The sequence below is a fragment of the Oryctolagus cuniculus genome, chromosome 10, assembly GCF_964237555.1.
Source record: "Oryctolagus cuniculus chromosome 10, mOryCun1.1, whole genome shotgun sequence".
NCBI classification, from domain to species: domain Eukaryota; kingdom Metazoa; phylum Chordata; class Mammalia; order Lagomorpha; family Leporidae; genus Oryctolagus; species Oryctolagus cuniculus.
Window position 1 is genome coordinate 85,059,810 of NC_091441.1, and position 22,414 is coordinate 85,082,223.

A 22,414-nucleotide genomic window follows, 5' to 3' on the forward strand; every position below is an offset into this window, starting at 1 on the left:
TCTAGTTGTGAGAGGAAAATCTGCAACAAAGAGAGGAGGACCAGGCCGAGTATTCCAGATTTATGCCTCTCTTGTCCATTGTTTTATGAAGCACCATGCAAACCCTCTGCTGCTTGGCACAGGTGGCTCCAGAATAGCAAAAGAAGGTGGAGCCTGTTTTTTTGCTTTTATGGTACAGTATCAGTCCTTACTATTGACACAGCCCAGTGTTAACATGGCCCTGGGAGAGTTTCAGATAGGAGGCAACTCTCTCCAGCTTCATGAAGAAGCAGCAGGCGCAAGGGTGGAATGGGTCAGGGGGCAGAAGCCCTCTTATTTATAGGCCAAGTCAAGAACAGGGGGAAAGAAAAAATGTATCCCCGATAGAGCTCCATCCAAGCCCTCATTTCATTCACATGAGTGCAATATTAACTGTTTACTTTGACCATCAGATAAAAAGCCAGTCTGAAAGGGATATTGTATATCGTGTAGTGTCCTGGAATGGTGGATAAGTAATAGTGTATGGGGTTAACAGGGTCTCGATCTTGGGCAAATTAACAACTAACCTAGCTTTAGTTCTGGGTTAATAGCTGTCTTTGTTTAAACTCTAGTATTTAGTTAATAAAAGATGAAAGAAGGTAGAGGGTTTACGTTCTACTTAGTTAATACCAGTGAAAGTTTAATTTCAAACTAAGTAATGACACTTTGCAATGATACTTGATAAAATGGAAGCAGAAGAGATCAAACTGTAAATTCAGTGAGATCCAAAGTTCTTTGGATAGAAACAACTGGAACAAAAACAAAAAGTTGATACAGTTACCCTTGGGTAGTGAGATTTTGGACAATTCTAGTTTTTCTCTTTTATGGTTCTTCTGAGATTTTCAAATTCTCAACAACAAGCCTGGTAATAATAATTACATTCAGTATTTATTGAGTGAATTTTGTGCTAAGCATGTTAATTAGATTTTTTTTTTTTACTCAGTTTCCACAACCGCTTGCATTAGGCAGTGTTGTCCCCATTTCACAGATGAGAACACTGAGGAGAAGGGATACCACGTGACTTGATCACAGGCATCAACACCCAAATTGATTTGACTTGCAATTCCCCACACTTAACCTTTATGCTAGAAAATCATGAACGCTGTTTTTCAAAGTTTGAATAGCCTGGTCCTGTGTCGAGTTTATTCTGTGCTTGAAACTGGTTGAGAGATAAGAAACAAAGAAGGGAAAAAGGAGAGCCAAGAGGGAAGGGAGGAAGGGAGGGAAAGTTTCATGCATTTCCAAGCGGCTACGGGAGAGAGGAATCGTTCTGAGAGGAGGGTGCGTGGAGAGGGGAGTAAGGCAAGAGGAAGTTCAGCCTTAATGTATTTGCAGATTGCTGTGGAAAAGGGCACAGGAGTTCCTGCTAATCGATGAATGACCCCCAGCAGCCCCAGCACATTGATCAGAAGCGACCCTGACTGGCTCTGCTTTGTATTACAGTGCTTGGTCACCTGTGGAAAAGGGCACAAGCACCGCCAGGTCTGGTGTCAGTTTGGCGAAGATCGATTAAACGATAGAATCTGTGACCCCGAGGCCAAGCCAGCCTCCATGCAGACTTGTCAGCAGCCGGAATGTGCGTCCTGGCAGGCGGGTCCCTGGGGACAGGTATTTGGAACGATAAGATTCTTAACTGCATTCTTTCCTTCTTATCTGGAGAGGGCTTGCAGAGGGGATTCCAGCAGCGCCCTGTGGCACACGCGATGCCTCCACGCCAATAGCACCTCCTGCACAGCCAGCTGCCTGACTTCACGCTTTCCACTTTGACCTGTAGCCTGAGCCCATGAACACTCGCACAGATTCCCAACAGCCTGCCTCTCTGGCTGATGTGATCTTCTTGCATGGCTCAGGGTGGGATCCCAGGGCAGTGTCGCTGGCAGGAGGGTCTGAGCTGGGATTTGGAAGCGATGTTTTGGATCCTACCCTTAGAGTTCCAAAGCTCACCTCATAAATAAGCCAAACTCTTCATGGAGAATTGATTTGATTCCAGGGTGCAGAATCATCGTGTTTGAAAAGAATCTTTTCTGAGTCCTCTAGTCCGTAGATTCCCCAGTCTTGTCTTGAACTGTTCTTTGAAGTCTTTTAAAAATTTGTTATTGATTGATTGATTTGAGAAGCAGAGCAAGAATGCCCATATGCAGGTGCACTCCCCTGAATGCCAAAGACCAGGGCTCTGTGGAGGCCAAATCTGGGAGTTGGGAGTTCAGTCTTGGCTTTCCACGTGTGTGGCGCAAGTCCAACTACTTGAGCCATCACCACTGCCTCCCAGGGTCTGCATGAGCAAGAAGCCGTAGTGAGAAAGTTGGAGCCAGGGATTGAACCCAGGTACTTCGATGTAGAACGTGGGCACCTGAACTGCCAGTCTGGGCACCTGCTTCCATAACTTGAACTGTTTTTAAAAATGAGGAGTGAGAATCTATCCTGGACTGGCGTTTCAGAAGCCGCTCTTCTGAGAACTGAGTCCTTCCTAATATAGAAGCAAAACTGTGCTTGGTACTATTTAAACAGCACTCCGCGTTCCCAACAGAAGCAGAACAGCTGTCTGCCATCACTTACGTAATCTCTTGAAGAAAGACTCTTCCCTCCCCTGACCGAGCCGAGGCACTTTGATCCCTTAGCCTCTGCCTTCATTTCCAAACATGCCAGCTTTGTTACTGGGCCCTTGCAATGTCCATCCTTAATGTTCACACACTTTTCACTCGTGCCCATTTCATAGGATCCCCAGTGCCTATGGTTAATTGCGGCTGAGTAAACAGGCAAGAGTCTCTGTATGTTATATCATTTTCAGGGGATAATAGGAGAAGTAGAGCTGAAGGTCACCTATTGGAATTCACAGATCTGTTTTTTAAATCCATGTCTATCTGAGGCCTTTGCTAACCTGCCTTTTATCTGACACATTGGCTCTCCCTTTGATTGGACGTGCAACGCAGTGGAAAAGCAGTTCTTTCTAAATACTGTTTAGGAACCATGCATATCCAAAAGAGAAATTTTGCAAACTATAATTTATCAAAGAGAAGAAAAGCAAACACATTCCTAAATAACACTGCAGAAATTCAGAAATTGCTAGTATTGACACATTTGTGATTTTCCTTTGGTAATTTTAAAACAATTATTAGGGTTGTGCTCTGCCTGTTTTTTTAAACATAAAAGTAATAATTTTAAAGTAAATAATTCCATGGCATTTAGCATATTAAGAATTTTTTTATTGCAACCACCACCTCCATCTAGTGCAAAAACATTTTCATCGTGTTAAACAGTTGCCACCCGATTCCCTTGTGCCCCCCAGCCCCTGGTATCCATCAGTTTGTGCCTATTTCTGTGGGCTTATCTATCCTGGATACCTCCTAGAAATGGACTCCCAAAGTATGTGGTCTTTGTCTGGCTCCTTTCATACAAGATGATGTTTTCAAGGTTCATCTGTATTTTAGTGTGTGTTCATTCCCTTTTATGGTTGAATAATATTTCATCATAATGATACATTACCATTTGTTTATCCCTTCATCCCACTGTGGGTATTTGAGTTGTTTCCACCTTTAGCTATTATGGATAATGCAGCTATGAGTATTCATGTGTAAGTGTTTATTTTATTACCCAATTTCACTTCTTTTGGATATATACCCAGGAACAGAATTGCTGGATCGTATAGTAATTCTGTATTTAACTTTTTAACTGGTAGGTGGCCTTCCTCAGCAGTTGGACCATTTTACATTCCTAAAGTCAATATGCAAAGGTTTCCATTTCTCTTCATCCTCATGTTATTTTCCATTTTTAAAATTATAGCCCCCCTTATGGGTGTCAAGTGATATCTCAGTATGGTTTTGATTTGCATTTCCCTTTTGAAAAGATGTTAAGTATCTTTTTTTTATGAGCTTGCTGGCCATTTGTATATCTTCTTTGAATAAATGTCTGTTCAGGCTTTTATTCATTGTAAGAGAATTTGTAGTTTGGTAAAATTCATCTGAGGTGAAATTTAGCATCTGAACCCTTTTTAAGTGTACAGTTTGGTAATACTCTTTTTCCCATTTTCAAATTCAAATCTTTGGCTTGCATTGTTGGTTTATAGTTGTTGTGTATTTTGGATGCCAGTTCCTTTTCAGATACAGGATTTTTTGCCAGTATTTTCTCCCATCCATGGGTTTCTTTTTCTCTCTGCTCATAATGTCCTTTGATGCACAAAGGTTTTAATTTTGACCAAGTCCAGTAAGTCTGTTTTCTCTTTTCTTGCATTTGCTTATGGTGTCATATTGAAGGTAGTATTGCCAAATCCAGTGTTGTCAATCTTTCCTGCAATGTTTTTCAAAGGGTTGTATTTGGTTTCTGAGCTAATTGGCATTGATTTTTGTATGTGGTGTGAAGTAGGAATGCAACTCCATACTTTTGCATATAGATGTCAGTTGTCCCAGCACCATTTGTTGAAAAGGATATTCTTTTTTAAAAAGATTTGTTAATTTTTATTTATTTGGAAGGCAGAGTTACAAAGAGAGAGAGGGGGAGAGACAGAGAAATCGTCCATCTGTTGATTCACTCCCCCTTATGGCTGCAATGACCAGAGCTGAGCCGGGAGCTTATTCCAGGTCTCCCATGTTGATGCAAGGGCCTAAGCGCTTGAGCCATCTTACACTGCTTTTTCCCAGGCCATTAGCAGGGAGCTAGATTGGAAATGGAGCATCCGGGACTCAAACCAATGCCCATATGGGATGTTCACATTGCGGGTGGCTGCCTAACCCACTCCGCCACAGCACTGGCCCCAGTTGATTTTCTCATGTTGATCCTCCCTAACCATCTTGGCCTGAATCTCTTTGGGCATGTTGTGTAATCCTCTCAATATGCTATCGGATTTGGTTTGCTAGTATTTTATTAGTAATTTTTCCATCTGTATAGATTTTTAATTTTTTGTTTATTTAATTTCTTAGAAAGGCATAGAGACAGAATAACACACAGAGTCAGAGAGATCTTCCATCTGCTGGTTCACTCCTGAAATGCCCACAGCTGCTGAGGCTGGGCCAGGCTAAAGCCAGAAACTGGAAACCCAGTCCAGCTTTCCCACTTGTGTGTCAGGGATCCATCTCCCTGAGCGTGCATCTTCAGGAAGTTCAGTTAGAAAGCAGAGACAGGATTCAAACCCCGGAAGTCCATCCTGGATGCAGGTGTCCCAGGCGATAGCTGAGCTACTCTACCAAATGCCTCCCTCTGTATTTATGGCAGATACTGTAGGTCTGCAGTTTCCTTTTATGGTGGTGTTTTGGGTATCAGGGTAATGCGGGCCTCACAGAATGAATTAGGAAATGTTCCCTTCTCTTCAGTTTTTTGGGTTTTTGGTCGTTCGTTTTTTTTGGGGGAAGCATTTGAGAATGAGTTTGTGAATATTCATGTTAAATGCTTATAGAATTTGCCAGTGAACTGGTCTTGTTGTTTTCCTCATTGGGAGAGTCTGAATCACTCACACAGTGTCTTTACTTCTTCTTGGTGTATTCGTGCTGTTTCTCTGTGAATCAGTTTTTGGATTTGTGTGTTTCCAGGCAACTTGTGTGTGTGTGGTGATTTGCTTGTTTCTGGTAGATTGTCTAGTATTTTGGTGTATAATTGGTCATAGTAGTCTCAAAATTCTTTTGATAGTTGTAGTAATATCTCCTTTTTCACTTCTGATTTTAGTAAAAATAGTCTTTTTGTTTTTCTCTTAGTCCATTCAGCTAAATATTTCTCATTGTTTTTGTCTTATCCAAGAACCAACTTCTGTGTGTGTTGATTTTATCTATTCTTTTTCTACTCTTTATTTCACTTATCGCCACTCTACTCTTTGTGATTTCCCTTGTTCTCTTGATCTTGAGTTTGGTTTTCTCTTCTTTTTTCTAGTTCCTTAGGCTATAAAGTCATATTGTAGTTTGAGATCTCGTCTATTAATGTGGTTGTTCACAGCTATAAATTTCCTACAAGATGTGCTTTTACCACATCTCATACATTTTTTATGTTTTCACTTTCATCCATCTCAAAATATTTTGTTAGACCTACTATGATTTCTTCTTCGACCTCTTGATTGTTTAAGTCTTCAGTTGTTTAAGTTCTACTTCTTGCTGCATTTCTCACTTGTTCTGTCACTGATGCCTAGCTGTACTCCTTTGTGGCATTTCAGCCTTTGTAAATGTATTGAGGTTTGTTCTGTAGCCGAACGTAAGCTCTTTCTTCGAAAGCAGTCTGTGTGCATGAGAGGAATGTGTAATGTTGTAGATGGGTCAGCAGAAATTCCTCTGATATTGGCAGCTTCTTTCTTCATTAAGTACTCATCTCCTTGCTTTACCCTTTTGATTAGATTCCAGAGTTCCAAAAAGAGATGTTTCTTTTCATTTTTTGCCACCTGAAGAGTTGCTTTAGTGGAAGAACCAATTCTTAGAGCTCCCTATTATGCCACTTTTACGATATCATGCCCTCTGCTTATGTTTTTTATTTTAGGCTACATTTTACAGTCCAACAGTTTGCCTTTTAGTGGCTTTTTTTTTATTTTTTTCCTTGACTACATGTCTGCCATGATGCATCTATATGACTTTTGGTTTCTGCATACTTAGATGGGTTCCACCATTTTGTTGCCTCTCATGAATGATATTATAAAGACTGTCATATATAAAAATACTGGAAAAAGTTTCAGTTATGCTATCAGAATAATTTCTTGAAGTCAAATAGGGTCCCAGAACTCAATAAAATACCTCATTTAGCCACAGAATTCTCTTAGGTACCAGGGGACTTTAGAAAGTTCATGGGAAAATGGAATTAAAGCATCAATTTAGTGGCAGGCATTATGGTACAGTGGATTAATCTGCCACCTGCAATGCTGGCATCCCACATGAGAGCTAGTTTAGTCCTAGCTGCTCCACTTCTGTTGCAGCTTCCTGCCAATGTGCCTGGGAAGGCAGTAAAAGAGGCCAGGTACTTGGGCCCCTGCCACCCACATGGGGGACTTGGATGGAATTCCATGCTCCCTGGCTTTGGCCTGGCACAGCCCCAGATGGTGTGACTATATGGAATATGAGCCAGTGGTTGGCAAATCTCTCTCTCTCTCTCCATATGTGTGTGTGTGTCTTCCTTTTTCTTTCTCTGTAACTCTGCCCTTCTAGTAAATAATAAATCTTTTTTTAAATAATAAATCATTTTTTAAAAAAAGATAAATTTACCCTTCTGCAAAAACAGTTTTGAAATCCATGTGTCACTTTCTCATAATCCATATTTTCTGCAAAATTTTTGAACACCCTTCATATAGTGTATGAAATGAGAAAATGGTGGACATGCGCTCCTGTAAGCTCATAGTTAAGGAACACAAATACAATTCCATTGGGAAACAAACAATTCTGTCCCATCATGAAAACTGATCTGCATAATTTGTGTAGAGGAGGATCACCTACTTGTCTGTTTTCTTAAGTTCAAACCCTCTGGCCCATGATGATGGGCATGTGTTTCTCTTACAGAATGTCATGGGGAAACTAAGGGAAAGAGAAGGTTTGCTGAATTGTATCTACATGTTGCCTTGTTTCTTTCTCCCAGTGCAGTGTCACCTGTGGACAGGGATATCAGCTCAGAGCAGTGAAATGCATCATTGGGACTTACATGTCAGTGGTAGATGACAATGACTGCAATGCAGCAACAAGACCAACTGATAGCCAGGTGAGTGGTCTCATCTAACTCATTTACTTACTGGCTTTGGGCACTAAGATGCCAAAACTTCCCAGCAGTTCAGACAATTGAAATCCTCTCATGGGTGAGTATGCATGTAGAGCATCCAGCTGGTTAACTGAATTGTCCAGATTTGCCTGTTTGTGACATTTAGAATCTAATATTTTGATGTACCAGTTTTATTCTTCCCCAGTTAATTGAAGTGTATGTAAGTTTGATTCTGACTCTTAACCAGATGCAATTCTTAGTTTGATCTTGTTTTCTTGAACACAGATTGTTTTAGTCATTGCAATGTAGAGTTCAGTAGCTAGCATATGTTTGGGTCACATATGTGGTAAAGCTAGCTTGGACCCATTGACTAAAGCCAATTGGTAAATTTCCCAGCAACTGTGCAAGCTACTTGTTAAATACAGCAATATTGACTGTGTGTATATGTATACATATATTGCTTCCAGATACCTGGATGTAATAACTGCAATTAGAAACCTGTAACTGAATTGATGATATTAAAAACAAACCTGATAAATGCTCAAAACTGATCAGTTCTTCATTCATTGCTGCATGTTGCTCTTGAGGTTGTTTACCTGTGTGCATCTACACAGTGGATAGACAAGTGTTACATAATGATTGCAAATGAGCATCTCTTCCCGGTTGTTTCTTTGACATTACATTGATAGCTTAAAATTGGTCATAGTAGGAGTATGTATACCACAGAAATTGGCAAGTACTACAGTTAATGGATTCATTTATTATTTTGTTGATGCATTGAAGTTGGAAAAGTGATAGGGAAAAATGTTAATGTAGATTCAACGTAGAAGAATCATGTGTCTCTGGCTCTTACATTGTGATTAATAGGAACAATATTATTATCTAGCTATTTCATTGTGAGGGTATGAGTCCAGTAAAATGAGGAGATACTCTTTCAGTTCTTGAAATTATCATCTGATTCTTCAGAGAAATCTTTCAAGATATTGGTCTAGGAATGATATTCTGACAAACATCTTCATTTCACTATCATCGTACTCTTTAAACATAAATAAAATATCAGGTCACATCCATAGTTGAATTATATCTATTGAGCAGTTAAATGATAGCTTGAAAATAGGTTCAAAAATTCAGGGGCTGTCATTGTGACATACTCAGTAAAACCACATCCTGCAATGCCAGCATCCCATATGGGTGCCAGTTCGTGTCCCAGATGCTTCACTTCAGATCCAGCTCCCTGCTAATGGCCTGGGAAAAGCAGTGGAAGATGGCCCAAATGTTTGGGCCCCTGCCACCCATGTGAAAGATCAGGAAGAGGCTCCTGGCTCCTGGCTTCAGCTTAGCTCTGCACTGACTATTGTAGCTACTTGGGGAGTGAATGATCTGATGCAAGATCTCTCTCTCTCTGTTTCTCCTTCTCTCTCTATAACTCTTTCAGATAAATAAAAAAAATCTTTTTAAAAAAAGATTATATTTAAAAATTCAAAAAATTAATGAGAATCAATTGGCTTTTTGGAATTTAAAATAGTTGCATATTTTGTTGTTACTCATAAACTGCTACACATCCTTTATGTCATTAAAATTTATAGTAAATAAGTAGCTAATGCATAGATACCTGAATGTAATATATATATGTATACTCATAGCTATGCAGACACAGGCACACATGCTTTGTTTTTTGAGAGCTAGTTGATAATCATTTATTCATATGTTATTCTATCTGGGCTCTGATTTTGACATCATTTATGTCAAAAGAATCTGTGAACAGGGGACTTGGGTTCACATATCAGCTTTGCTAATGACTGAAGTTGGGATTTGCACCCCGTCTACGTGGACAATTCAGGTTCGGAATGAGGCCTCATATGGCCAGTGTACTGCCTCATTCTGCTGGATTTCGACGTGTGCTGTTGATAGGAAAGTCCATTACTATAGTGATATTGCTTGTGTTGTCACAGAACAGTTAACCAAAGACTTGTGACTTCCATCATCTTAGTTTTTATTATTTTGTCAAAATGTTGCAAACCATATAGTGTGATACCTGCCTCAGAAATATTGGCTGTGACATCTGAAACAACTCTGGAGTGAAGATTAAGCAACTCCCTTAGAGATCCAAACTACAATTTCTCTCGAGGTATTCTGTAATAGCCATTTGACTGAAGAGCAGCTCCCACCTGTGGCATGTGGATAATGTGTTCACTTTGTGAAAAATCCCCTGTGGCGTTCTTTGGACGGTGGGCAGGAGAGTGGGCAGGATCTTGGGGCAAGTAGCAGAATTTCATGTTCCATACTGTGAGGCCCATAAGGCAAGAATGCATCAGTCACTTTGAGCACCAAGCCGTGGTACTTGTGCGCTGTGCCAGGCATACCTTAGGCGTATAATGGATATGGATTAAATGAAAGCGTAATTGTTCACCATCGAGTCTGCATAACTCATACTGTATCCAGATTTGCAGAAGTTGAAGAAGTTGAGGCTGAGGGATGTCATGTGGCTTGCCCAGACTCACAGAGAACTCTGAGACTTTCTTGCCCTTATACACCATGAAGACTGAAGTATGCCTTGCCGTGAACATCACCAGAACTTTGTTTCCTTCTCTCACATGTAGGACTGTGAATTACCATCTTGTCACCCTCCTCCAGCTGCCCCGGAAACAAGGAGAAGCTCACACAGTGTACCAAGAACCCAGTGGCGATTTGGGTCTTGGACTCCAGTAAGAAACAGAGTGGGGGCAGTGAGGAGGGAGGGCACAAGGGGAGGCGTGACATGACTGTAGGAAGTTGGCTCCTGTTCCAGCGAGCAGCCATTTCACAGAACACATCTGCACTGTTTTCCTCCAACCCCCAGTGCTCAGCCACTTGTGGAAAAGGTACCCGGATGAGATACGTCAGTTGCCGAGATGAGGATGGCTCCGTGGCTGATGAGAGTGCCTGTGCTACCCTGCCTAGACCAGTGGCCAAGGAGGAATGTTCTGTGACACCCTGTGGGCAGTGGAAGGCTTTGGACTGGAGTTCTGTAAGCGTGTGAATTCGTTGGAAGGGGGAGGGTCAGGGAAAGAGTGAAGGGGGATTGAGGAGTAGGCGTCCCACATCATGAGTACTATTTCAGAGTTGTGCTTACTTTGTGATTTGAATTATCCTGCTCCATAAATGTGCGATTGATCAAGAATGCAAGAAACCTTACTCAAGTGTGTGAGAAATAGGTATTGGCATATCAATAAATGTCATGATTGCATATGACTCTGAGAGGTCCAGTAAAACAGACCTGTGTGAAAACCCGGCCTTTCACAGTTACTACTTGGCACGACCTTGAGCAATCTGATGAAAGTCCTTGAGCCTCAGTTTCCTCCACACTTAAAAGAATACAAAACACAATACTTAATAGGGTTATTGGGACAATTCTTTGAGGTTATACATGTTAAATGCTTAGCAAAAAGTAGATACTCAGTAGAGAGATAACCTCACTTTCATTTCTTGAGCATCCATCCATCAATCCATCCTTCTCTCAGAGCCATCTGTCTACTCACCAGATTTAGGAAAACTTACTAGAGGGAGAGCAGTGAACAATGATTAACAAAACACCTGCCTTTGTGGAAATTATTTCAATGGAGGATCCAGTCAGTGAACAAATAAATACGAAATACGAAATACAGCAGCAGGTGCCGATAAGTACTAGCAAGAAGTCAAGCTGGATAATGACGTAGATACAGATAGGACACACTTTTAGATAGGGCGGTCAAAATGATCTGACAATGATCATGACCAGTGTGAAGCAAGGGGGTGAGCCGCATGGGTATCTGTGTGGCACAGCAAACGATAGATGGGGTAGAAAGTCACTAAGAGGAAAGGGTTGCTAATGTATTCAAGAAACATCCATGAGGCTAGCATAGCTGGAGTATAGCAAGTGGAGAATAAGTCAGAGAAATGCATAATAAAAGGCATAGTGGGTCAGAGTAAGGATTTTGAATATTCTCAGCAAACTGGGAAGCCACTGGATGAAGCAACAGGGTTTGACTGTGTTGTAAAGAGTTCTGTAGACTCCTGATACGTAGTCAACAGACTCAGGTAGCAATGTCAAGATTGTAAGCAGGAGCTCAGCTGCAAGGCCATTGCCAGAGTTCTGGCAAGGGAAGACGAGGTCTTGGACCAAGGAGGTGACGGTGGGGGTGGTGACAAGTGTCTGCATTGGGGATGTGTTCTAAATTCTGAACTAACAGGCTTTCTCAGTGAAATGGGTATGGCATGGGAAGGAAGGAGCAGAGGTAAATGTGATGCCAAGATGAGGAGCCTGAGCAGTGGGGAAGATAGGAGGCCTCATACTGAAGTGCACGTTCAAGAATTGATGACTGACTGCCACATGACCAACCCTTTCTCTTTCTGAACCTTCAACGTAGTGCTCAGTGACGTGCGGGCAAGGTAGGGCAACCCGGCAAGTGGTGTGTGTCAACTACAATGACCACGTGATCGATCAGAGCGAGTGCGACCAGGATTACATCCCAGAGACCGACCAGGACTGCTCCATGTCACCGTGCCCTCAACGGACCCCACACGGTGGCTTACCCCAGCACCCTTTCCAAAATGAGAATTACCGTCCCCGGAGCCCAGGCCCCAGCCGCACCCACGTGCTTGGTGGAAACCAGTGGAGAACTGGCCCCTGGGGAGCAGTGAGTATCCCCCGAAGCCTTGCCCTGGTTTGCTTGCTTGCTTTTCTTTGACTTGAGGTGGGGTTTTTTTGGGGAAAAAAAAACTAGAAGCTCCTTTGGATCATTGTTTCCCCACAAGGGATTGGTGATGTGCATTGTCACGTGGGGAACCATCTTTCATGAGTTACCATGGCTCCTACACAGCGGCTCTAGGGTGACACTGCCTACAGGGACCTGTAGGCTACCTCGGTGGGGTGGAATAGGGAGTGGCACTGCTGGATGATGGGATCAGGTAGCTACTATGGGAGCTGTGATGGTTGCAGGTAGAGGCCAACAGTAACTCAGTCCCATAGAGGGAGTTCAGAGGACAGAGAAGTGTTGCTGAAAGGGAAGTCTTACTTTTGGTGCTGTTTTTGACAAGTGCAGTCACAAAGAGGCGGTATAGTAGTCACTCTTTTTTTTTTTTTTTTTTTTTTTTTTTTTTTTTTGACAGGCAGAGTGGACAGTGAGAGAGAGAGAGAGAAAGGTCTTCCTTTTGCCGTTGGTTTACCCTCCAATGGCCGCCCCGGCCAGCGCACTGTGGCCGGCGCACCGCGCCTATCCAAAGGCAGGAGCCAGGTGCTTCTCCTGGTCTCCCATGGGGTGCAGGGCCCAAGCACTTGGGCCATCCTCCACTGCACTCCCGGGCCATAGCAGAGAGCTGGCCTGAAAGAGGGGCAACCGGGACAGAATCCGGCGCCCCGACCGGGACTAGAACCCGGTGTGCCGGCACCACTAGGTGGAAGATTAACCTATTGAGCCGCTGCATCAGCCAGTAGTCACTCATTGTCCTGGATGAGGGGAGAAACGGTTGGGTGGCTGAGCTGGGTGCTGCAGGGAGTTGGTTATCAGAGCTGGTAGGCTCTGCAGGAGGATGCCTCAGTTTGGTGCATGGACTCACACTGCCGCTCCCCCTCTTCGTGGAGGAACGACACAGGACCCTGCGCTGTTCTTTCGTCTGCTCGGCCCTCCCCGGGTTTGCTGCTGGTTCTTCCCGGGTTGGCTACCGTCCCTTCCACCTCCGTGGAAGGGCGGTTCCCCCTGGCCACTTTCCCCACTTCCGCAGGGGAGCGGCACACCGCCGGCCGGCTCTCTCGGGCGCTGCACAGGTGTTCCTTCAGATAGATGTTCCTGGTGCATGTTGTCTCTCTCCTCCTTTATAGTCCTCTTCCACCAATCCCAACTCTGCTACCCACACGCCGAGTACTCTGCTCTCCTCCAATCAGGAGCAGGTCCTACAGTTTATTGGTTGAACTGGAGGCAGCTGTGTAGAAGCTGTTTCTCCCTTCTCAGCGCCATATTGTGGGAGAGCAGATGCATAGAATAAGTCTTAATTCCAGTAACTTAGTCTAGTCCGAGTTGCTCCCCACACACACTTGCTAATTGGGGGGCCTTACGTCCCCAGTCCCCTTGGAGCCTTGGTTCCCTTATGTGCAGAATGAGGACAGCAATAATAGTTTCTGCTTTCTCAGGCTGTAGTAAGAATTCTTAGAGATGATACAGAGAAAGCCCTTTGCCCACCCCAGAGTGAGAACATCAACAGATGTCAACAGCTGCTTCCCTTATGATCCTCAGCATGAGCCTGCAAAGCAGCAATGCCTGGAAAAACATTTACTATCAAAAGAAAACATGCACTTTTAGATATTTAAAACATTTTTGTACTAAAAATTCAGGGTGCAGACTATCAGATGTGTTTAATGGAACTGCAGGAGGCACCCTGGGTAGGTGTGTGGTTCCCAGGGGTCTTCTTTTTAATTGCTTACTATTAATTTCTTTCCAGGATTGCTAATTGTGTTTAATTATTTCTGGACTACAAGTAATTAGAAGGAAGAAGTCTATTTCCCACGTGGCTATGGGCCGGCCACTCGGGTGTCCTTTGCTCTGAGCGGTGATTAGCCGCGGAGCATCTGCACGCGCAGCAAGCATTAGCCGTGTGCAGACCGGCAGCCAGGTCACTCAGCTCCTGCACCATTGCCTTCCCCTGTCCTGCTTCTCACTTTAAGCTTGGGGTTAGAAGAGATTTTCATTCTGAGAAATTAAATGGTGATCAGGGTTGATCATTACCAAGTATCTTTTTTTTTTTTTTTTGTGGTTGAAAAATATGCAAAACTCACAGGTATGATTTCAGGTTCAGCACTAGAAATTTTCTTTCAAAATATTTTAATGCTACTCATTTTTTAGGACTGTATTTGGGGATGATGCATTCCTTTAAGACTGAATGGGTCTGCCCTTGGGCAGGGTTCCCAATTAGAGAGGATTAGATAAGCTTGCGGCCACAGTGGGCAATGCCATTGTTTTCCTCTGTGTGCCTGTTTTGTGTTTGGAAATTTCTCCCCCTAAGTTAAGTGAGGCTGAAGCTGGACAATGTGAAGTTTTTCAGCCCTAACTTGACCTGTCTGACCTTCTCCCAAGAGTGTGAGGTGTGCACTGGAATGCACGCCTTTGAATTATACAGTACAAGCTGCACCTGACAACTGCACAGGACGCAAGTGTGAGCCCTTTAAGGAGCTTATCTTCTTTTTTTTTTTTTTAAGATTTATTTATTTGTTTGAAAGGCAGAGTTACAGAGAGGCAGAGGAAGAGAGAGAGAGAGGTCGTCCATCCACTGGGTCACTCCCCAATGGCTGCAACAGCTGGTGCAGGACTGATCTGAAGCCAGGAGCCTGGAGCTTGTTTCAGGTCTCCCATGTGGATGGAGAGGGCCCAAGCACTTGGGCCATCTTCTTCTGCTTTCCCAGGCACATTACCAAGGAGCTGGATCAGAAGTGGAGTAGCCAGGTCTCAAACCGGCACCCATATAGGATGCCAGCACTGCAGGCAGTGGCTTTACCTGCTATGCCACAGCTGCAGCCCTAGGACTTTATCTTTTAATGGGGGCAGTAAAGCCAGTGGATGCCATAATAAAGGAATGATACAAGGCTGCACTATCACGGGGGAAAACTCAGGGGCTAAAGTATATGCTACAAGTTTATTGATTCATCAGGCAGAGTTACAGGGAGCAAGGGAGAGACACAGGAGAGGTCTTCCATCCACTGATTCACTCCCCAAATGGTATCAACAGCTGGAGCTTGGCTGGGCTGAAGCCAGGAGCTTCTTCCGGATCTCCCTCTTGGGTGCGGGGCCCAAGCACTTGGGCCATCTTCCACTGCTTTCTCGTGTGCATCAGCAGGGAACTGGATCAGAAGTGGAGCAAATGGGATGCAGAGCAGCACCCATATAGGATGCCAGCATCACAGGCAGCAGCCTTACCCACAATGCTGACCCCTGCAGATTTATGTCCATTATACAAGGCTCTCTCTAGTTGTTGTCTCCAAACAAAGCTAAATAATATAATGGTTCTCTGTGTGTGTGTGTGTGTGTGTATCTATGAAGCTTTTATTTAAAAGTACAAGGTACAGATTTTCAGGTTTAAAGTAGACCAGAACCCTCAGAGAACAGAGGAAGAATTTTTATAAGTCAAAAAAGACCCCAGTGCTTTCTCAGACATAACTAATGAATCTATTACCCTGGTTTACATGTTTAAATGCAAATCCAGTATAAAACGAGAAAGTATAGATAATGATTAGGGTTCGTGAAAAGAAAAATTTTTGAGAGACTTGGACAGGCAGAGACACACACATACAGAGAGAGACAGAGAGTGGGAAAGAGAAGCTAAGAAATGGAGAAACATAGTCATTCAGAAACAGAATTCTCATCTATTGGTACATTCCCCAAAAGCTTCTAATGGTTAGGATTAGGTCACACCAAAGCTAGAGATTGAGAACTCAGTCCATGTCTCCCATGAATGGCAGTAGCCCGGTAACTTCGGCCATCACCACTGTCTACCAGGGTCTGTGTTAGCAGGAGGTTCAAGATTCGAGCTAGAGCTGGGCTTTGAGCCTAAGTACTCCAACATGAGATGTGAGGATCATAGCCTGTGTCTTAATTGCTAGACTGAACACCCACCCCTGGGGTACATATTTAAACCAATAACAATTTGGCCAGCATCATCTGGGAAATTGAACTATGGTTCAATGCAGAAAACAATAAAATATGTGCATGTCTTGATATGGAAGAAGATGATCAGCAAGAAAGTGTCAGGGTGTATTTAGAGATAACAACAGTTGGAACTTGCCTTAGATGAAAAACACAAGTCAGCCTTCAGAACCTGGAACTAAAAACATGCTTGCAAATGCAGTCTCAGGCTTGATAATTCGTGGGAAATACATTGCTTTGAGGACCAGAGGGTTATTTATAGGCAAACTGATTTTACAAGTTAAGGGTCAAAGTGAAGGATACTAGCAAACACACAGGGTTTAAAAAGATAAGGAAATTATGGGAAGGAAAAACACTCTAGGTGTAGATAAATAGGAGAGCCATGAGAAGCTCGCGTGGGAAATGAACTGAAATGCAAACATGAAACAAAGCCACCAGGGAGAGAGAAAGAGTGAGACTCAGAGAGCAGCTGAAGAGACATTTATCAAGGTGGAATTCAATTAAGTTCATTGGCGAAGTAAAAAGTAAGCAAAACAGATCTTGCTTTCATTAGCCGTTGAAGTGTAGCCTGTTGTAAGGGACAGAAGGGGACGTTTACCTGCTCAGAAAGTGATGGCTAAGTGGCATTCCATGATGCTTGCCTGGAATAATTGAATGAGTTCATATGGAAGCTTAATCTCAGCAGCTGACAATTCATTAAGCGTGTAATCTGACATCTGTGTTGGAAAGGAAGTCCCGTGTTGGTTCTAAATAGCACTTGACATCTTGAAAAGGAAACAGTTTCCAAATACGGTGTCCATCCATACCTCTGGATATCTTAGAGCTAGAGAGAAGGTTAAGGAGGCTGGTCCAGGGGCTGCTTCGGAAGTCACTAGGACACTGTCTCTCATGAGGCACTTAGCAAGCACCTGATGAGGGCCCAAAGTGTGCAAGAAAGAGAAGCTACAGGTCTGCCCACCAGTTGTGCTTGCAAGCTGTGCACATGAAACATTCCCATGGTAGGGAAGTTCGCAGGTTCTCCCGATCGCTTTCTGTCCATTGTGAATGACCTGACCACAGTTTCCCTTGCATTTTGTCTCTGGCCTTTCAGCCAGCTGCTTTTTGTGCTTGCGACGTGGGGATTGAGGTGCATATTAACATTGTTGGCTGATGTGTTTAGTGTTCCAGTACCTGTGCTGGTGGCTCCCAGCGGCGTGTTGTTGTATGTCAGGATGAAAATGGATACACCGCCAATGACTGCGTGGAGAGAATCAAACCTGATGAGCAAAGAGCCTGTGAATCCGGCCCTTGTCCTCAATGGGCTTATGGCAGCTGGGGAGAGGTAAGGGTAGACCATCCATCTGCATTGCCTTGGGCAAAAAACACTGAAGGATTGTGCTATGAACAAACTCAATTACTGTTCCTAACTTTACTTAAAAGTAGAACTGGTTCTAGTAGAAGCTTATAGATTTAGACTAACTAGGAATATCAGCCTTAAATCTGGAATATTTTATAAGTGTACTTTCTATGTACCTAAGGGACTGCTCGAATATATAGGAAAGGGGGGCTGGTATCGTGGCTCACTTGGTTAATCCTCTGCCTGTGGCACTGGCATCCCATATGGGCGCCAGGTTCTAGTCCCGGTTGCTCCTCTTCCAGTCTAGCTTTCTGCTGTGGCCCGGGGGGCAGTGGAGGAAGGCCCAAGTGCTTGGGCCCCTGCTCCCGCATGGGAGACCAGGAAGAAGCACCTGGCTCCTGGCTTCGGATCGGCGCAGCTCTGGCCATCGCGGCCACTTGGGGAGTGAACCAACAGAAGGAAGACCTTTCTGTCTCTCTCTCTGTCTCTCACTGTCTGTAAGTCTGCCTGTCAAATAAATAAATAAAATCTTAAAAAAAAAAAAAAAGAATATATAGGAAAGGAAAAATAGAAAGGCAGATAAATCCTGGTTTAAGTTGTTAGTTAACTTTTGGTGGTTTAAAAAAAAAAGTATGCTTCTAAGGTGATTGAAATGATGTGTTAAGTGGTCCATGAAAGTTTTGCCATCTTTTTATGGTTTTCAGGTGGTTTGTGATACACCCTCATTGCCCCAGGAATACTATCTCCCAGTATTCCAAATGCTCAGTGACAGCTAGAATGGCTGGGTGTTACTGTTCTCAAGATGATGTGTTTGAGTCGTAGAAGGGAATAATTAGCTATATATTCTCAAGTCATGAAATTCTTCAGGCAGTACCTTTTCAGAGTTGCCTGCTGTGACTGATAAAGGGCAGTGGGCTATTGGGAGCACATAAAACTAGGTCCCATTCCCTGCCCTTGCCCTGATAAGCCTGTGACCTTGGCAAATAATGTAGCTTTGCCGAATGTTTATATGCTCATCTGTGAATGAGGATGTTAATAGCATCAACTTCACAGTGTTCGTGACCGTTCTGTGAGGTAGGACATGTCAGATACCTAACACAAAGCCCTCAGTCAACTGCTGTTCTCGTAATGTAATAATAATTAATGTGGGGAATAATCATTATCATTAATGGCACTGTTATTACTCAGTAGGATTTGGGGCTCCTGTTATATGTAGGCTTAGATATTTTATTGTGTTGTGTTTAATCAACCGAGACTATATCTATACTCTTGAGTCAGTGGGCAGCGCATACTTAAAGCTATTGAGCTGTTCTGTTTGACTATAAAATTTACCAAATGAAACACAAGAATTCACACTTGGAAGAACCTAGTGCAAAGAGGGGGAAATGGACAGCTGAGCCCAAGGAGCTCTTCAGTCCCTGTTGCTGGCTGACCACATCAAGTATCCACATCTTGTGGTTTCCTGCACGTAACCTAGTAGTCAGTGGCAGTCACTACAGGCGTTCTTGTTGACTTTCATGGACAGTTATGTCATTCTGGAGAGCTTTGCTGAAGGAAGGGGGAGTGAGGCTGGGAGACTCATGTACTCTGGGTTTCCCAAAAACCTCTTGCAAAGTTCTGTCCCATGGGGACTTGTGATTAAGCTTCTGTAATTGGCTCCCGGCCAGGAGAGTACGCGCATTTGCCGGGATGCATGCTGTCAGCACCGACACAGTCATTCCAGATACTGTGGGAGATCTGGCTTTGACACAGCGGGAAAAGCGAATGTCAGTGTTCCTGGATCTGAGCACCACAGTGCTGTCCAAGAAATACATCTTGTTCCTGCCTTAGAAGCTTGAATCTAGCCAAGGGTTGGAATGTTATCCGATGTTCCCACCACAATGTTTATTCATCTCAGGGGAAAGGCATATCTGTCCTAAGATTGAGAGATAGAGTAGAATATTTTACCATCATAGCAGTCCGTGGGCACTGGCATCAGAGAATGACCAGAGGTTGGTGACAGCTTCTTAGAAGTTGCCAGAAAATAAAACGTGCTAAGTCATTATTTCCTTTATTTGGAATTAGGTATTTTTTTGTTGAAAAAAATTTTTTTTGGTTTTATGTACTTCAGAGAACCTTATCTTAATCACTTGCTGATGGGTTGACTTTGATCAAGTTAGTTAACTCTTCTTTTTTTTAAAAAAAAAGTTTATTTAAAAGGCAGAGTGATAGATGGGTAGATAGGTAGGTAGGTAAGTAAGTAGGTAGGCAGGTAGGTAGATAGATAGACAGATAATCTTTTATTTCCTGGCTTAGTCCCCAAATGGCCAAACAGCCCAATCAAAGCCAGGAGCCAAGAGCTCAATCCCCATCTTCTATGTGGGTAACAGGGACCCAAACACTTGGGCCATCATTTGCTGCTTCCCAAGCACATTACCAGAGAGCTGGATCAGAACTGGAGTAGCTAGGATGTGTACCGGCACTCCAGTATTAAATGCAGGAAACATAAAAGGTGGCAGCACCTGCTCCTAATTTAATCATCTTAACCTCAGTTCTCCCATCTACAAAATGGGGCAAAAAGTATACTCTCCTTTTGATGAGATGAAATCTATAAAAGCAGTTGTTTGTTGCAAGTGAGGAGGTAGCACTCAATGTATGGTATCAATGCTATGCACCATTTAGGTAGGAGAGCTTTGTTCAGTTCCCTGTGTTGCTGTTGGTAATTTGAGTTGGTTCTAGCTATCAGAGTCTTCTCTAACCCAGTGCTATAACAGAACTTGGCCAAGAAACATGTCTCATAGGGAGCAGAAGTTTAGCTTTTGCAATTCACATAAAATAACCGCCTTCTCCCTTGTCCTTCTTTCAGTGCACTAAGCTGTGTGGCGGAGGCATGCGAACAAGATTGGTGGTCTGTCAACGGTCCAATGGTGAACGCTTTCCAGATTTGAGCTGTGAAATCCTTGATAAACCTCCTGACCGTGAGCAGTGTAATACACATGCATGTCCACAAGACGCCGCATGGAGTACTGGCCCTTGGAGCTCGGTACGGCCCTAACTATTCATGTTTGCTACCCAAACTCTCTTCATTCTGAGCTCTTCTGGGGCATTCCTCGGCAGCAGATGGTTGTCTTCTTCACAGGGGCATCCCAGAAGCTGTAGTGTCAGTGGTCTGTCTTCTTCATATGGAGGCACGGTAGAACTGACTTTGTGTGCTCCTGCCAGAGTGACTATACCGACCTTGAGTACCTCATACAGGAGCTGGTGCCAGAAGTAGCATTTCCTAGAGCTACTTACATGTGTGTACCTACACAGCCCTGTGCCACATAGTGACATCTCAGTCAGCAAGGGGCTATGTACGGTCAAGGTGTCCCAATCAGATTCGGTTGCCTGGTGACGTCGTAGCTGTTTCAGTTTGTCTAAGCGCACTCTGTGATGGGCACATGATGCCAGAATCACCCAGTGATGCCATGCTCAGCATGTGCACCTGCTGTTAAGCAACACCTGACTGTGTAGTGCTCGAAGCTTACAGCTCAGTAGCAGATCTTTCTAAGCTATGGTAGTTTTGACTTTGCAGAAAAGGTTTCTGCTTATTGAAGCCAGAGTAATTTTTGTCTTTTTGTCAATGACTGTAATTTGCCTCTATGTGATGTGGGTACAACTCTCAACATAATCACCACCAAGTCTATGCCCGCAAAATAGACTGAAATGGCTTTGACAATGCAAAACACCACCAGTGGGATCTGTGACCCGGTGCCTTTCCAGGTATCTGAAAAGTTCTCAATCTCCCACCCACACAGGATGCCTGCTTGAGACCAGGCTTTGCTTGAGTTCTAGTCTTTTAGCTAGCAACTGAGGTGGCAAGCCAGGTTTGCCCCTGTCAATACTATGCAAACTTCTGGGGCAGCTCTTGGAGGATCAACTGGGAGAAAACACTACTTTGGCCAGGTTGTACTGTGGCTAGGGAGCCATTAGTGCTGTTTTATGTAAATAGAGCAAGCATTCCTGTCAATGCCTTGATTGCACAGAAGCTGAGTTTAGTAATATATTAAGTCATCACCAGCAGCCTTTTTCACTCAGTAGGATTTGGAGGAAAAGCCTTAACCCTTCCTGACACAGATTAACCGAAGTGAGATGGTTAATACTGTTGACGCTTCTGAGAGTCAAAGGGTTTCACTCTCTGAGGTTGTATCTTCTGGTTTAACCCTAGCTATACAATCAGTGTATTTTGTATTGAATTGAACTCTAGAAGGATTTAGAGTGTTATCTCAACTGGTACTATTTAGTCAGGCTGTAATGATTTTGCTCAAGAGGTTGAGAAATGCCACTCTGTCTAAATCACTTAGGGGCGTTTTGTCCACAGTAATAACACCCTTCCCTGTTGAGAAGTTTCAAGAAGGCTATAGATAACCTTAGAATGTCAGGAGCTTCCTCTGATGGTCCCAGCTCCCCAAAGTCACCTACTGCATACTATTGCTCCTGAAAATATCCTCACTGAGCCCATTATAACTTCACCCTATTGGCTCGATCAGTAGCACCACCAATACCAGAGTTGGATTTCACGAGATTTACTAGCTCTCTACAAAGTAATATCTCATTAACGTTGACCTAAAAGCACCTCTTCCCCCATCACCCTCATGCATAGATACATGAGGCTCTTCATCACACGCTCCTCCAGATTCTAAATCCCATCTATCGTCCCATATTTTTCTCTCTAAGGAGGAATTTACTTGGCAAAATGGGTGAAACCTGGTCTGAGAGAATTGTAGACTGTAGTTCTGGAGATGTG

General features: G+C 43.5%; 1 protein-coding gene across 4 annotated transcripts in view; it reads left to right on the forward strand.

The window, feature by feature from the left end:
- ADAMTS9 (ADAM metallopeptidase with thrombospondin type 1 motif 9) overlaps window positions 1-22,414 on the forward strand; it is a 174,505-nt gene that overhangs the window by 84,577 nt on the left and 67,514 nt on the right. For 3 of the 4 annotated variants that reach the window (XM_002713292.5, XM_008260887.4, XM_008260886.4), the window contains exons 22-28: window positions 1,462-1,626; window positions 7,549-7,668; window positions 10,266-10,370; window positions 10,505-10,672; window positions 12,051-12,320; window positions 17,473-17,634; window positions 20,495-20,671. In XM_002713292.5, coding sequence (XP_002713338.5) covers window positions 1,462-1,626; window positions 7,549-7,668; window positions 10,266-10,370; window positions 10,505-10,672; window positions 12,051-12,320; window positions 17,473-17,634; window positions 20,495-20,671 — 1,167 coding nt within the window. The remainder of the gene's footprint in view (window positions 1-1,461; window positions 1,627-7,548; window positions 7,669-10,265; window positions 10,371-10,504; window positions 10,673-12,050; window positions 12,321-17,472; window positions 17,635-20,494; window positions 20,672-22,414) is intronic. The other variant, XM_008260885.4, reaches the window with a different exon arrangement.